Source organism: Semicossyphus pulcher, unplaced genomic scaffold (genome assembly GCF_022749685.1).
Source record: "Semicossyphus pulcher isolate SPU_LCO1_2020_fin unplaced genomic scaffold, fSemPul1.0.p SCAF_15, whole genome shotgun sequence".
NCBI classification, from domain to species: Eukaryota; Metazoa; Chordata; class Actinopteri; order Labriformes; family Labridae; genus Semicossyphus; species Semicossyphus pulcher.
In genome coordinates, this window is record NW_027211659.1 from 6398300 (window position 1) to 6416107 (window position 17808).

The window sequence follows — 17808 nt, forward strand, 5'->3', positions numbered from 1 at the left end:
AGATCTGGTTAAAGCTAATGCAGCAAGGTTAATGTGATATCATTGACAACAGAGTGTAAGCAAACAGTTGATCTTAAAGCTACACCTCCCTTTATTTAAACATCAGAATCAACCAACTAGTCTAGGAAAGTCTTCACATGCCAGAAAGTGTAATGTCTTCTGGGTTTTTTGGGGGTTGGGCCCAGGGGCAAAATAACGGAGGTCGGATCAATTTGATGCATTCGAGGAAGTCGGGAAATCTGAACGCTGAACGGCTTCATTGACAGAGCGTCAAAGGAATTCATCTCCAGTTAAATTTTAGATCTAGAACGGATTGTTAGCTGAAGTTATGTCTGTTTATAGAGATTAATAAGAAGCTAAGATGTAAGATAGGAATCATCGTCAGATGACGCTGATGGGAGCCGGGATGGCATTACGGCGGCTTACGTCCGCCTGCTTTCGCTCTCCTCACAGTCTGTTTTTCTTGCATATGCCGCAGCCTGCTGATACGTGATTGGTCAATATTACTCGGACTACAAGCGTAGTTCAAACGGAAACCAGAACACTTGCCTTCCCAGAGATCCTTCCTGCCTACAGATTTTACTATGTACACTATTCTACTATGTAGAATCTGTCTTTTAATTAAGATGGTTCCTCTGAATCACTCTTATTTCACTGGTTGATGATAAATTAAAACAAACTGATAAATGTACATGATATGAAAAACAGCTGCTTTGTGGTAACCTGTAGACGCAGAGAGCAGGAGAATGTTTGGGTTGCTTGGCAACAACAGTCCAGTTTCAGTTAAGTTGTGAGTTGAGTTGGTGGAGCAAAAAATAATCTGTTGTTGATTATTACGTTTTACTACTATTAACCGCTTGTTCAAAAGCATGCGGCCTCGTGTCTACGACCGAATCACAGCCGTGATGATATTCAATACATCACTCCCTCTTATGTGATATTGCTTAAATAACCGTTAGCTTGACGGCTGTATTAGCTAGCATAGCAATAACATAGGACATGGTGCATAGTTTCAGTTGAATATTTCTCTGTAGATGCAGCTTGTAGTTTCAAATTCCAAAAGCCGCCTCCTCCTTAGACAACTCTTGAAACGGTTTCCTGTCCATATATTTTCTAAATGTTACATTACATTGCTGGACTAACCCTTAAAATGTTAGAGTACAGTAATGCAAAAATGTGTGTGTGAGCCATTAAATATTACCCACCCCTCACATAGTTAATGTCTACTACAGGCCACGCTTCAGAAAGCACAGATAGGAATCCCAAGAATCAGCAGAAAGATGTTGAAAGCAGGTGTTTCCTTGAGGAAATACCACAGTACAAAGAATGTGCTATCCACCAGCGTCTTGCCTCCACCTCTCAGGAAGAAAAGCTCCGAAGCTGCTGTTTCAAATTTCAAGGCTTTTCCGCTCAAGCTGCCATCTGTACCAGCCGCATTCATCCATGCCTAAGTGATTCTCTACGTCTGTCTCCTTCAGTTTCTTTCCCTCTCCTCTCTCTCTCTCTCTCACTCACCCACCCTGCTTCCTGTCTGCCTTCATTGTGGTTCTCGCAGACCCTCGCTCTGTCCCTTCTCTTTTCCTTCACATCTGTTTCCAATCCTTTTCCAGTTCCAAACACTAAGCCAAAAGGGCATCCAGTGGAAAAAGCCATTAGGTAAGTAAACAACACATGTACACACACGGCATCCTAAACACTCAGGTATGCATGGACGCACATTCACCGCCTCTGTCTGTCTGAACAGGGCTGGTGAATAGTGCGTTCAGACATTTATGATAACAGAGGAGCAGGGGGAGAAGACTGGGAATCTGTGGACTATATTAAAATAAGGGACCTAACCCCTGTGACATCAGCCATTTGTTTATGAATGGATGTTTTGAGGCATTTTGGCCGTTGCTGATTGGGTGTTTTTTGGAACCAGAAGTGACCATATTTGGACTTCAGGGTGGATACTAATTGTTAAGTCTCTAACCTTGTTGACAGTTAGCTGCATGCCCTGTTTGACTCTAAATGGGACCATTATTTACAAAAATAACATCATGGATTATTGAATTGAAATTTAAACTACTGATTAAGATCAAAAAGCCAATTTGAAAATGTGCAATATGGGTAATTTGATTATTTTCTGCTGCTCAGTTTACATTTTTTGTTTCAATTCTTTGTTCATCAGGACTGGTAAAGACGGCTAAATGTGTGCAGCATTTGAGTCCATGGCAAATTTTCTCATAATATATTGTTTTGTATCACATTGTTTCGTATCATATTGTATCGTATAGCATTGTACCATATTGTTTTGAATATTGTATCGTATTGTTTCATATTGTATGGTATTGTTTTGTATCGTACCATATATTTTCGTATCATATGGTAAACGCATTGTATTGTTTCATACCTTACCATAGTGTTTCGTATCATATGGTATCGTTTTGTATCACAACCTATTGTATTGTTTCGTAACATACTGTACCATATTGTATGGTATAGTATTGTTTTGTATCCTGTCCTATTATATTGTATCATATTGTTTCATAACGTATCGAATCGTAAAGGCCTCATTTTGTATCCTACCATATTGTATGCATCGTATTGTATCATAGTGTTTCGTATAGTATGGTATCATATTGTTTCGTATCTTACTGTATTGTTACATATTGTATCGAAACGTCTCTTATATTGTTTCATATTGTATGGTATTGTTTTGTATCCCAACGCATCGTATTGTTTCGTATCATAGTGTACCGCATGGTATCGTATGATATCATACAGTATTGTTCTGTATCGCATCATATTGTTTTGTAACGTATCGAATCTTATAGCCTCGTTTTGTACCGTACCATATTGTTTGCATCGTATTGTATCATAGTGTTTCGTATAGTATTGTATGGTATTGTTTCCTATCGTACTGTATTGTTACGTATTGTATCGAAACGTCTATCATATTGTTTCATATCGTACCATAGTGTTTCGTATCGTATGGTATTGTTTCGTATCGTACCATAGTGTTTCGTATCATATGGTATTGTTTCGTATCGTACCATAGTGTTTCGTATCGTATGGTATTGTTTTGTAACGTTGACTTGTAATTGCAGTTGTCCTCAAGGTTGTAGTCCTGCCTTATGCGTTTCAGGTGCTCAATCTAATCAGCTACTTTCCCATCTGTATGTGAGGGATGTCTCTGTCCACTAACATCACTTACATAAGGCTACAGTCCACATATCCTTTCCTTTCATTTGGAACAAAGCAGCGACTTTAAGGCGGTGGATTCCCCCGGAGACTTCCCCCACAGTCAAATGAAACAGGAAATCAATGCCTCACATTAACCCTTTATAAATCCACCGAACCTGTGAGACCGAGCAGGTTGTGCTTCTTCTTGTATCGCCCACTGCAGATTATATTGTTAAGTCCAATCACTGTGAGACCATACGACTACAGAGGGCTTTACTGTACCTTTGCTATTGTCCTCTAATCCTGAAGTGCGGGACACGAAACAATGGCCCATACGGTAGCGTAGGGCTGATTGATTAAGGCTGCTGCATCAGTGCAGAGTACAGGTACAAGTGATACCTCAGAGGAATTATGCACTGCATATCTACTCTACAATTTATCTTACTAATAAATGAGCATGAAGACTTGGAACAATGCAAGTTGTCAGTCAGTCTAAGAACAGCGGTAACTTGAACATCACGCATTGTAAGGTCTTGATGTTGGCACAGCATCTCAGGCAGAGATATATATTATCATAATATATGTTTCGCTTATCAGTGTCAAGCAATTCTATTGGTGAATTAAACTGGGGAAAAGCAACTCTGAAGGAATGGAAGGAGAAAGCTAGATTTTTGAAAGCGTCCTATGACATTTGGTCCAGAGGAAATGATTCAACTGCCATAGCTATATTTCCTTCTTTCTTTGCCAGATTATTTACTTATTGGTTTATTGGATATCCTGTTCACACACGCAGGTTCAACATCAACACGTGTTCAGGCACCATGTAAATCTAAGTTAACCATCAGGTAATTGCTCCACATGAACAAGAGGCCCTTTTCATGCTGAGTGTTCCGAGAGCGGAAGTTGGCGAAGGCCGGGGAGATTTACTTCCGGTTCTCTTCGGCTCCCTGTAAAAGACGCAAACATGACTTTCTCTAAGTTTCTCCACAACCTTTAGAAAATAACAATGACTGAGGTCAACAGAATCGCTGAGGTGTCCTCATTAACAGCTCCAAACTTGAGAAAGCATATAAGTTCTTCATCGAACAGTATTTATTCGACTATGAAGGTCCTTTTACTGATGCTAGCTTAGCTAACTAACTGTGCTAACCAGATGTTTCACCCATATTCTGTATCAAGTCAGTCCAATCCTATCTTTATAGGTTGAGTTTATTTAATCGTGTGCTTAGCAGTAGCTAAGTTTTACAATTTACACAGTGAAATTTGTAACTTGATTGTGCCAGGGTTTAAGTCGATTTCTCAATCGCATATGGAGCGGTAGTTTTTCTCAAGCGGAAGAGAACCAGAAGTAAATCTCCCCGGCCTTTTCCACTCTCAGAACGCTCAGTGTTTAAAGGGCCTGTAGCTCCTTGTGGCTGTGTTTTGCTCGTGGCTTTGGCTTTGCATAGCTGTCTTGCTGTCTCTTCTGAAACTTAAACGTTCATACAGTCTTCTCTTTTAAGAGAGCTATGTAGAAACCTCTCCTGAAACCTGACCTCAAACGGCATTCGTTTTTATTACTTGCCTTACAATGTTCGTTTACCTCCCTCAATTATGTTTTCTGCTGTTCCAGTTTAACACAGTATGTTGCAGAAGCGGCCGTGGGCGTTTACATCCACTGCCTGTTAAGATTAATCAGCACAGCTTTGCAAAAGGTGAGTAATTTGTTTCCTCCTTCGTTGGCTGTGTAGCTTTGGGCCGCATTGTTGTAGCTCAGTGTAATCTTAATTAATAGCATGTGCGTCACCTGATGTAGCAGCTGAACAGTAAATGGCTTGACTGTATGTTTTCCCCCTGGTTATTTAAAAACTACCTGGGCCCCAGTGGACGTGTAATATTAAGGTTGTGGTTGTTTTGCTAAGATTTCATGTGTCTTTTTGATCCTTTAAGAGCAGAAAAAAACCATGTTGTTGCGATATTATGTGTTTTTGTCCCGATAATTCTTCGTTTTTGTCTTGGCCATAGCGAGGTTCACAAGCGGCGCCCAGTTAGGGACGCGTTTTCCATCAGCCAGCAGTGGTTGGTCTGCCAGAGAGGGTAGGCGGAGCTAAGCGGCTGCTTTTCTGGTCTCTGCAAGTGTTGCGAGTAAACCGTAATCTACTATGGCTGAACAAAAAGAAAAGATGGATGACTACAGATACAACTTCAAAAATAAGTGAAAATCCAAAGAAAAACGAACAAACTCGACGCTCAGATGAAGCAAACAGTCTGAAAAGGAAAGCGACTGTCAGCCAGGAAAATCAAGAGTTACAACCGGAGCCGACCGTTGACGTCACACATGCAAAACTGTCTGCATATCTGGGAAGTGTGCTCCTGCAATTACCGTTTATCGCCATGGGGGCCGCCAAAGAGAACAAAACTGAAGTCTTCGAGATTACAACTTTAATAAATAACACAAAAGGATTTTCTTTCTCAACACTTGATTGTTGCTTCTTCAATCAGGAAGTTTTCAAAGTAAAACAGTTTTTGTGGTGCTGAGAAGAAGGTTTGTTTTGTAGATTAACACACACCCCCTCTATAGCTATTGGTTTTCCATCTCTTAAATTTATAGTACTGTTTTCATAATGTATCTACCCCACTACTTTCCCCTTACTGTCATAAATCAGCAGGATGCAATGGAAGCACAACCCGGACTTTTGTTTTTGTCTGTATTGGTTTCCTGTGTTGCCTCAGTATCTGACTCCATTATTAGTATCAGACCTAATATTTGGAGACGCCAAGAAAACAAACTTCTCCTGTCCAGAAGGGCCACTAATGAAGCGTACAGTGCGCTGTAATAAATCTAGACACATCGACCCACTGCTTGTTCTATTGAGAGAGCTGTTCCAGCCGTGGCTTACATTGTTGCAGGCAAACGGAGCCCCTTAATCTCACACGGGCACATAAACTCACGGATATACACGTTTGAATGAGCACAAGTGCGCGTAACAGAAGGAAAAAAAACACAAATTACATGCAGTAAACCCCCATATTCATCCATGAATATATGTATAACACAATAAAAGAACTGCATGGCTGCTTTTCAGTGCAGAGCTTGTTTAAAGATCCTATCTGATTTGATTGCCGGGCACCCTGGTGTCTTTACAGCCCTCTTAAGGACGGATTAAGAGATGTGGAAGGCTGGAAATGGCCGTTTTTTACACCAAGAGGTGAGGACAGAGTGCGGGCCTGCTGCGGTAACCATGGCAACAAGAGGTGGATGGGAAGAGCAGGTACCTCGTCCGAAGCAGGGCAAATTGGACGTTCCGCGACACTTCTTCAGACTGTTCTCCGGAGACAGGGAGCAGGACAGAGGATGCTCACACTTCTTCCCGGCCCATCCGTCCTTGCAGTCACACCTGCCACAATTACACTGGCCCTGACCTGCCGAGGGGAAAGGAGACGAGGTGAAACAAAGTGGAGGAAGATTCAGATCAAGCAGACTGAGAGGGAAGGAAGTAGTAGTATCCAGTGAGGTGGAGAAAGGTGGAGAGTTGGATGGCTTGGAGAAGAAATAAGAGACAGAGAGGAAGGGAGATAGTAAAATAAACGTAAGGCAGGACATGCTAGTGATGAGGAGATGAGGGTGAATTCAGGGTTCTTAGAGTGGTTGCTAAACAGACTTTTACTTTCTGGCTTCTAAGCTGCTCGACGACCAGCATTGATTGTACCTGGTTTAGTCATGGGAACACAGAGATTATGAAACTAATGGAAAATGTTGATATTTAATGTAAACTGGGTGTGTATTCTCTCAATAGTGAACTGTACTAGAAGATATGTGCAAAAGAACTGCTAACTGTTGATATGCTAGAACGCTACTGGAACATAAATCATTGTTTTAATGAACATAAGGCACATTGTTAGCATCCATCATATTTAGGTCATTAATTCTTTAGAGAAACAGTGAAAAGGTCATTCCCGACCCTCCCTGCTTTATTGTGAAGTTATATGGAAAGTTCACTTTTATTGCTGTGAGGCAGCACCAGGGAGTTAGACTCAGACGTGGGGCTGCTGTTGGTTTTTGCTCAGTGCAAGGAGTAAGTTCAGTTTTTCAAAGATCAATAAATGGCAATATAACACATCAATAGTTGAACATTGTGTGAGCCACTTTCCTTGAAATGAAATATTGCAATATTGCTCTGCTTTCTTTTAGATATTTAGATGAAAAGATTGATACCACTCTCACGTATATACAGCAGCTAAATATGTAGCAGCTAGTTAGCTTAGCTCAGCTCAGCTTAGCTTATCTTAGTTTAACTTAGCTTAATGTAAAGACTATAAACAGGAAGAAAAAAGCTTGCCTGAGTCGGTCGAAAGGTAACAAAATCCACCACCAAAAGAACCCTGTATCTAGTCTTTATGCTAAGCTAAGTTAAGCTAACTGATTCTGGCTCCAAATGCCAGCTACATATTTAGAAAGAGGACTCATTATTTCTGTTAAAGTATTTCACTGAGATTAACACAAACCCAGGCTAGCTTTTCAACCTGTTTCGAGTCTTTATGCTAAGCTAAGTGGCTTCTGGCTAATTATGCCGGCTGCATTTTTAGAGCACATACATGAGTGTGGTATCAATCTTCTTCTCTAACTCTCAGCAACAACTTGAGTGAGCAGATTTCTAAAAATCTATAACTCTTACAATGACTAGTGAAAAAATACTTGTTATTCTTGTTCATGTATTTCCCACAGGTATTTGATTGTGTTTTTTCAAATCCTAAATCACGTGCTCACCTGAGCAGAAATCATCCGTGTATCGGTCGTAGGTTGCATGACAGTTCCTCTCGTCACACTCGCATGTATCTCCATGAATGTCGCCCCAGTCGCCGGAGGGATCCACATCATGGCAGGTACACTCCCCACACACACAGGTCCCTGACAGCAGTGAATGCAAACACACAGAACATACAGCACATTCATATTATATAACCTCTCCATCACAAGTATTTTTTCCACAATTTGAGCAGGAAATTGCCGACAAAAAGGACACAATGCAAAATACGACTTCTTTTCTGAAATGTGATAAACAGGGGGGCAATTTTCTCGCACAGGCGTGGGTGGGGTTGTGAGGATGTATTTTCCTACTTTAACAGAGTCTGCCGCCACCAGGATGAATACTCATCCTCCTTCTGTCTCATTTTTCTTCCTTTATCTATGTATCTGTCTCTTTTTTTCTCATTTGTTTTACATCTTAGGCAGGGCATCAGCTGAGCCGCAGCCAGTGGAAATCCCATTTTCTCTTATCAGCAGTGACAGAGCACAGGGGAACCCCGGGGGAGCCGGGCCAGCTGGCAAGCCTGTGGGCTGTGGCTGAAGCGTGTCTGAAACCTGGCCCGGGGTTCGGTCTCGCTCACCACCTCATAACCCCGGCGCTGTGGATTTATAGAGCCATGCACTTTAATGTCTGCCACTAATGTCGCTGCCCAGCTTTACCAGAGCAGATTAAAGCACCTGTACTAGCTACGGTTTAAAAATCATTCATAAAAGCCCGTAAAATCTATAAAACCAGAGCTTCATTAGCATCTAGTCTTTAACAGGTAAAAATTAGCATCCTTTTCACTTGAAAAAGGAGGACATTTTCTCATTGTGTGTCTCATGCAAGCATATTATCTCCATTTCAATTCAGCTGTGATCAAGAAATCATATAAAAATGCACATATTTAGCCCCCAGCATCATATGGCTGTTTTCATTTTGACAGCACGCCAGTTAGTTTATTATTAGCTCAACCGAGGAGGCTAGGTGAACCTAACAGAAGGAGGGGGTCGACAGTTTGTTGGAATGAAACAGAATAATCTGGTGCGTATTGTCAGTCAAATCATTCACTCATTCATGTCACAGTGGGAGCAGAGCGGGAGATAAAGGTGACTGTTGAGCAACGTGAAGGAGAGAGAGGAGAATATATTTAATATTCATACACAAACACTTTATATCTCTACGTCTATGCAGGGTGATGAAATCAAATCGAGCCTCTTCATGTAATCATCTACCTCGATCCATCTCCTGATAATCAGCAGGAATTATCTTGCTTACGAGGAGGATTAATTCAGCGCATAATGGGTACATAGGGAACATATAGGGATGGGAATAGAGAGCTGTTGCCATTATAATCAGCGCCATATTGTCTGACTTCTCCGAATTGTGGAATATTTAAAGGGGGAATAATGAAAAGATGCTTGAATACGTTGGTGTGTTTAAGCAAACTGGGAGACAGGATTCACGGTGTATGGAGCAGTCGATACACTGACAATAACAAATAGAGACATGTCTTTATTGGGGTGTCTAATAATGTGCCTCTAGAAGTAGGGTAGTAACTGGGGTTAAGGGCTCAGACAGTTACCATTAACATTAAATGTATGTATGCAGTGAGATTACATATGTGGGCCATATTATCGCAAATGACCTGTCTGATGACAAGGATATCTATAGGCAGCGTCAGAAGCTGTATGCTCAAGCGAACATGCTGTGTCGTAAGTTTAGCATGTGCTCTGTATCTGTGAAGGTCTCACTCTTCAGAGCGTATTGTACACCTTTGTATACTGCCTACCTGTGGTGTCGCTTCAAGAAGCTCCAGTGCAAGCCATATGTTTGTCAGAGTCGGGGTACCTACCTGCTCTGCTGTTTTACGTAACCTGATGTATGGATTTAGGTGTAGGGCATCTGAGTCAGAAAACGACTTAATCGCTGTTCTGGCTAACCCTGTACGCAGTTCTGTCAGATTTTCTTCCAGACTGTGGAACCATTGGCGAACATGTCTGTATGTTAGACATTGAACATTGTGGAAGGCTTTGTATTTTTTTTTTTTCTTTTATGTGTGTGTGTTTGTTTTTTGTGTTTAGTTATATGGATCCCCCAGGGTCTGAAATAAAGAATAAAGTCTAAGTCTATCTATGGCCTGACGACGGCTGCTTGGTCATCGCTACGGGTCGGATGCCAGCTATGTAGGAATGAAACGATTGAAATAAAACAACATTTAAGTAATAATCTGGAAGATTTTCATTTAAATAAATGTCTGTTAAGTCTCTATCGATCGCTGAATGAGGTAACACAATGGTGATTGAGCCTATGGCCCACTGATGAAAGCCTTTGCATTTGCAGAATTACAGACTGGGTGTCTGTGGCGACTTTAGTGGTAAAAATCACAAGAAGCGCCCAGCTAGTGACGCTTTTTCCATCACCCAGCAGTTGTTGGTCTGCCAGAGAGGGTAGGCGGAGCTAAGCGGCTGCTTTTCCGGTCTCTGCAAGTGTTGCGAGTAAACAGTAATCTACTATGGCTGAACAAACAAAGAAAAGATGGATGACTACAGATACAACTTCAAAAATAAGTGAAAATCCAAAGAAAAAGAAACAAATTCGACGCTCAGATGAAGCAAACAGTCTGAAAAGGAAAGCGACCATCAGCGAGGAAAATCAAGAGTTACAACCGGAGCCAACCGTGGACGTCACACATGCGACACTGTCTGGATATCTGGGAAGTTTGCTCCTGCAATTTCCGGCAAAGAGAACAAAACTTTGGGATACCAAAAAATACTGGTATTTGATACCCATCCCTCCTCAAGGGTACAGGTGTGTTGAATTCTTTCAACTGCATCAGTTAACTCAAGTAAAATATAATCTATTACAGCCATACTTTTTCATGCTTATTTCTCTTATAAAACAGTTAAGACTTTGCTCAAAAGAAACACGAATAAAACTGAATCAAAGCTATAAAAACAGCATATTTTAGACTCAATAAGGAATCAATGACATTTAAAATGATGATAGACGATACGCTTGAAAGAAGTGGAAAAAAGTATCAAGCTGATGTCGCAAGCAGGAAAAAATACCTTGAGTTTGAGTTTAAAATAAAACCAGACTCCTTTTTAATTGCAGTCACATCTCCTTTGTTCTTTTATCTGTCAGCCCTCGGGAGTGTCAGACCTTTGTTGCCCTTTTCAATACAAAAGGACGAGTACAATGGGATAGTACACCATGAACACAGTGGACGGATGTTCATGCTGTGTCAGCTGTGCACTTAACCATAAATCATGGGGCCGGCTGCATGTAGCCTACCATTTAGCCCTACCACTTAGCCGGCCCTCAGCCGGTCCACTATAATTAATTTCAGAGAGCTTTGCTGAAATCCCTCAGGATCACTTGAGCTGGGTTAGCAGAGCTGTTTCTCTGACGGCCTGTCCGACAAGCTCCGATGACTTTCAGAGGAATTTACATGAGGATTTCTTAAACCAGACTATTCTCTGCTTTTGGAGTTTTTCATCCTTTTATCTCCAACTTTTCCACATTTGCAGTTTTAGAGGTGAATACAGAGGGTGACTCTTTTCATCTGTGACGACACATGGAACTGGGGTCCTCTTGTCATTCATGCTGGCAGCCTTAACATCACTGTTTCTGGGTCAGTGTCTTTTCCTCCTGTTATTGACAGATAGGAAATGAGTCTGACACCATTTATAATGTTCGTTTTCTGTTTTTTTTATCAAGACAATTCAGCTAAAACTTCCAGTATTACGAGGTGGATAGCAACACTGGAACCAATCTGCTATTGTCTGACGACGATGTAGTCTCCTGGAGACTTTTCAGGGCTTTCGGTGTAGCCAACAAATGCGATAAAGGACTTCTGACCAAGACTTCCTTTTCCCTACGCTGCATTGTTTACAGTCCGATAAGCAACTTGGAAAGCAAGATTGGAGGTGAGATACGACGTCTAAGAGCGGCTTGCTTTGCTGAACTTGCATGCTTTGCATTGCTTGCATCGATGGCATTGCGACGGGTGACGTTCCGCCCCTTTTGCTCTCCATACAAGCTGTTTTTCCAGCATGCAACCAAAGCCTACTGATATGAAATTGGTCAATACTGCTGCACTACAAACACACTACAAACAGAAACCAGAACACGAACGATACCACGATCTGGTCCCGCGTCTACACATGCAATTCTCTATTGACAGATTCTGTGATTTAATGCAGAATCTATATAGACGTCAGAATCAGAAGCGGGGTTTATTGCCAAGTAGGTTAACACATACAAGGAATTTGTCTTGGTGTTTTGGTTGTGCAGAACAATGGACACAACTAGAATAAAAACAAGTACAGGCTATTAGACAGTAGCACTGCTGCTGTCATGGATGGAAAAGAATACGATGAAAATAGGCGATAAGAATAAATATTTAAAAAACAATACATATATTACAAAATATGTACAGCAGGTGTAAATAAAAACTGTACAGATGTGCAGGTATGTGCAGGATATTGATGAGTGCAAAACATTTACAGTATAAAGTATAGTATAGTATAAAAATACTGCAATGTGAACAGACATTAGCTGAGTCTCAATCCGTGGGCTCCGTGGACAACCCCCGGTAATATTGTGCATCTATTTGACAATATAGGCCAAAAAAAATACAGAAAATCAATTTCTTCGTATTCTTAAATCAAAATTCAATCATTTTTTCTTCTGGTAAAACTAAATTTCACGTGTGCTTACGTAAGTTAGCACCACACAATTTCAACCAATCAATCTGCAACATTTAGCCGCAGAGCACTAAGAACGCTCGGTCAGTTAGCTAGCTACTGCGCTGTGGAGAACGTCTGTCTACGCCCACTTCTCAACGATCAAATCAAATCCCTCCAATGTTCTGTCCCGCCTGCACGTCCTGTTTCACTCGGAAATACGTCACGATACGGAAGCTAGATACTCTTAAAATGCCGTTTCAGCTCGACTTTAAAATAATAGGTTAAGTGACGTGACGTTAGTTATGCTAGCTAGTTAGCCTGCTAGCTATCTGTTGCTACATGAGAAGAGCCGCGTTTGGTGACGCAAGGGTAGACTAGACCGTCTCACTTCAGTTCAGCTTTAATGGTGTATGCAGGCTATGAATGGAGCATCCTCTGTAGACCGCCTCCTGCAGCCCCCTGAATTGGGACACAGCTGATGTAAAAGTCCAGTGTGCGTTAATGTAATGCATAGAGTCTGATTTAGAGACGCGAGGTGGATTGTAATGGGTTTTGAGCTGTAGGGACAAACATTAAATCATAGAACTTCCACTCTTCTGTAAGGGCTGTTAGAAACACCATATTTTCATTATTTTATATTTTGATTTTATTAATGTATAAAGACAGTTTCACATTGAAATATTATATGTATATTGTAGTGAATACTGGCTGTGAAACGGGTAAACAAACCTCTGTTGCTGCAGATTTTGCCATCTGGAGACGTGCATCTCCGCTTGCTTTCCCATGGGCTGATGTCACACTGGAATTCACATTTGTCTCCATGCCAACCAGCAGCACAGTAGCAGTTTCCACAATAACACTGGCCGTGGCCTGGAAGCAGAAACACAATGAACACCTGATGAGTTCATGTCTGTCAGTGTTAGAGATTGACAGCCGGTTCAACGGATTTCTACATTAACTCATCCTGACTCATTTAAAGGTCCTTGCTCATTTCAATTTCCAGGTTTTAAAATAGAAAAAATAAAACACACTGGAAATTGATGTAATGTTCTTTCAGCTCTAATTGACACAGTTTGGGACTTCCTGGACTAATTAAGGTTACCTGTATCTCTCGCAAAGGCCTAATAGGCAAACTCAATTCATTGTTTTTCAGAATGGCTAATTAACATTGACAATTAGGCCTCAGAACAACCTGCGGTGAACAAGCTGTGGGGAACAGGGATGAGTAAGCTTAGGCAATAACACGGGCAAATGCAGTAAGCTACAGACAACAGTTTAAAGTACAATTAACTTCCAACAGCCTGTGACCTGAATAGACACATGAGGCTGATGGGTTTTCTTAGGTCATCAATGCTCATTTACAGACTTACCATTGAAGGCCACATGTGGGAAAGTGCTTGTGCAACTTCATCCAACAACAAACATGACGTTGAAACAACAACAAATGGGCACTGTTCAGGAATTTAGTTTATTTGCTGTCTTGGATGTAAAGATTAATATCAACTTCAACTTTCCAGAGGAGCAAAGAGAAGCAGCTAATGTTAGCTTGACAGCACAAATACAGACTTCCAAATGCTCTCGTAATTAAACATTGTATATATGTACAAAGCCATTAGCCTACCTGTTGCAGCTATTTCATGAGCAACAGCAAGCCCATGTTAAAAATGTTAAAAACACTTAAAATTATTGTGGCAGTACACTACTCTGCTAACAATCCCACAATGCAATGCTCCAGAGCTCTAGATTTGATGAGTAATGACACAACATCATAATTATGTTTCTAGGAGTAGTGAATGGTTGAGTCATGCTTTGACACACTGCAATGGGAAAAAAATAGCATTTCTTTTTTAACTTTACCTTCCTCCTTTGCTTTCTGTACTGCATGTAACACCAAGGTTTAATGTTATTGTATTTCCAACAGCCTAATAATTCTCACTTTTAAGTTGCATCCAATAAAGAGCCAGACAGTCACTTATATTACCCTATAAAGGCCTGTGTCCACTAACGGCGTTTTTAGCGCTCAGCGTCCTAGCCACAAAAAACGCCCTCGGCGTCTGTTGTTTTGTTGCTGCACTCACAGCACTCTCATTTGAAAATAGTTACACTTTTGGAACACTGCAACACTCGTCAGTGTCACTTCTCCCTCACCGACAAAATCAAAATGAAGAAGGGGCGGGTCTTACGATATCAACTTTGTCAACAACAATGGCGGAGGAGACGCTAATCCTTTTGTTTTTTCAAAGTTAGGATTTCTAGGTGTAGAGCTGCTGCTGACGACATGACACGATTCCTCTCCATTGTTTTGATGTTTTCTTGAATAAAAGCAAATATTAAGCAAACAGAGAACTTTAAAACACGGTTACTACAAAGAGAAGTGGAAGTCCCGCCAGACAACTTACGTAACCTAGCAACAGTAGTGCCAGCACAAAAAATGCTGTTAGTGGACATAGGCCCTAAATGTCCAAAAGGGTTTACCTACAATATAATTTGGAACAAACTGCTTTTGATTGGTCGATTCTCCAACTCTGAATAAGACAGGAAATAAGCTATTACTGACATACTGGTGGTCATTCAAAAAGAAACTACTCCAGGTATGACACCTGCAACCACTGGGTAGAAGAAAAAATATAACCAAGACAATGATGTTGAATATAGGGGTTGGAGTTAAGGGTTGAGATAAGGGATGCGGGGGCATACCTCCACACACCTCTCCGTTCTCCTCGTCCAGGCACTCGCTGTCGTCACACTCACAGTACCGTCCCGTCACCAGACCCCTGCTGTCCTCGTTGTTACACATGCAGCTACCACAGTTACAGGTGCCTGTAAAAGATACCAGCTTTAGACACAGTTTAAAGGGACAGTCCAGATTTTTTGAAGTGGGTTTGTATGAGGTACTTGCAGATAGTGAGTGTACTAGGAACTGTAGATGACGATCAGCACGGCCCCTGTTTTGAGAAGCCTTCCGGAGTACCAACACGGAAGCTAAGCTATGTAGCGCTGCACACAAGGTCATTAGAAACACATACTTTATCTACTTAAAAAACACTACAAAACATTTCAGTTTAAGTGCACTTTAATTTGAACATTTTCACCCCTTCATCTTGACGTCAGCCCTTTCCTTCGGCATTATGTTTTTATCCGTACAAACGGTTCTGATTTAGCATATTTGTCGGAAAAGGTCAAGTTTACAGGTGTGTATGTTTCCAGTGTGTGTTCGGTTGATGAACAGAGGATGTGTGTACGTTTTGATGCGGTGCACTTTAAGACCAAGAACCCAGCTGGTGCGCACATGTGCACTGAAGGCATCGTCTGGGCAATATGTGATCTAGTCTGGTGTGTGACTCCTGTGGTGTGTGTGCGTGTGTATGTGTGTGTGTGTGTGTGTGTGTGTGTGTGTCTGGGTTCTTCAAATGATAAGCTATAGGGACAGAAGGCTAGACAACCGCATGCTGTGAATAAATTTGCATTTCTGCATGCTTAAACAGGCCACACACTGTACTGTACATGCTGTCTCAGACACACACACACATATAAACACACAAATACATGTTTTTTCCTTCATGTTGCTGAAGGCAGCACAGGTCAGTGTTGAGGTTAAGCCCCTGTGGTTGAAGGGCTCAGTGTGTGGAAAACAACCTCAGCCATCACCTCACAGTGTGTGTCTTCACTTATGCTGTCCACAGACATAAACACACAAACTGGAACTTTGTGCATTAATATGTGTGCTCTGGCTTGTTGTGCAATCAATTATTTTTTACAATGCTGCTAATTCAAGATGTCAGTTCTCCCGATGATGCTCATTCATGCAAGAACTGATACATGTACCTGTGTTAGTGAAAGTGAGATGGTACTGAATACCAATATTGTGTATTTTCCCCTTAACTAAAACAAATTAGATACATGATTAAATTAGGGCATAAGGTCAAACTCTGGCCATGTCCACACGTACGTTTCAAAATGTAGCTCTTATTCTGCGTTTCGGCCTTTCGTCCACACACAAACGCCATTTTAGGTCACTGAAAACGGATCTTTCGTAAAACTCCGGCCAGGGTGAAGACTTTTAGAAACTCAGTTTCCGTGGAGACGTGTAGACGGGGTAAACAGTGTTTTTTATCTCGTGACGCCAGGTTGTGCTCTGTTATCTCCATGGTGAAGTGTCACTAATGTGGCGACATTCCTTGCAAAATGACAGACATGACAAAAACAGTGATGCTTGACTGGACTTTTTACATGTTTACGCATATATGTACTTATACTCGTCTACTATATTGAGGAACAAAGGCGTCGGGATAGATTTTTTCAGACTTTTGACTGGCCGCAATTCTTCTTCTTCTTCTTCTTCTTTGCATGACTGGGTTATATCGCTGCCTGTTGGTGTGGCATTCTCATGATAGCGTTTCTGTTGTGTTTTTGCGTTTTCGTTTGGACAGGGATTTTTTACAACCGTGCTTGTGTGGATGGGATTTTTTTTGGAAACGAAGGAGGCAAAAACTCAGTTTTCAATATTACCCCTGTACGTGTAGACATGGCCTCATTCAGACTTCTAATATCCATGGCGTCGTAGAAAGTGTGTGACAAAGTGCGTATCAAATAAAAAAAAAACATGATGTTTGATCGTTGACTATTTAAAAGAAATTGGTGTGTCATCTTGTTTTCAAAAAGAGTGACTAAATTGGTTGCAAAAAGAAGTCTGTATGAAACAAGGTTTGAAAATAATCTAACTTATTCATTGATTTAATACTTACTGTAAATACTGGAAACTATCTACCTCATGTAAATTAACCCATCTGTTACATAATTGCATATTTTTCTGAATCATTAAACTGTATATTTCAGTATTGTTGCATTATTATCTTTCGCAGGCTTGTAGATACTAGTTTAATATTTAATCTTGAATCCAGGCTTGTACATATTAGTTTAATATTTAGTGTTTAAGTGTACATAAAGAGCAAAGTTAAACCAGAGTCAAATTCCTTGTATGTGTCCATACCTGGCCAAGCTGATTCTGAGTATACGTTTTCCTAATAGGTTTTTAGTCTCAGTTGTTAGTTTCAAGTCTTCCTTAATACTGAATCACATTTATTTTGTAACAATGGTCCCATTTAAAGTGATACTGATGTGAAAGCAGGGCCTGCTTTAGCCTGTTACAAGGCGCCTCCGTGGTGGCCTGTCAACCAGGATTA

General features: G+C 41.0%; 1 protein-coding gene across 1 annotated transcript in view; it reads right to left on the reverse strand.

Annotated features, from left to right (window-relative positions):
- Nucleotides 1-17808, reverse strand: part of itgbl1 (integrin, beta-like 1) — a 59872-nt gene that overhangs the window by 18663 nt on the left and 23401 nt on the right. The window contains exons 4-7 of the mRNA XM_069663320.1: nt 15323-15445; nt 13355-13495; nt 7913-8053; nt 6421-6567 (exon numbers count right to left, since the gene is read on the reverse strand). Coding sequence (XP_069519421.1) covers nt 6421-6567; nt 7913-8053; nt 13355-13495; nt 15323-15445 — 552 coding nt within the window. The remainder of the gene's footprint in view (nt 1-6420; nt 6568-7912; nt 8054-13354; nt 13496-15322; nt 15446-17808) is intronic.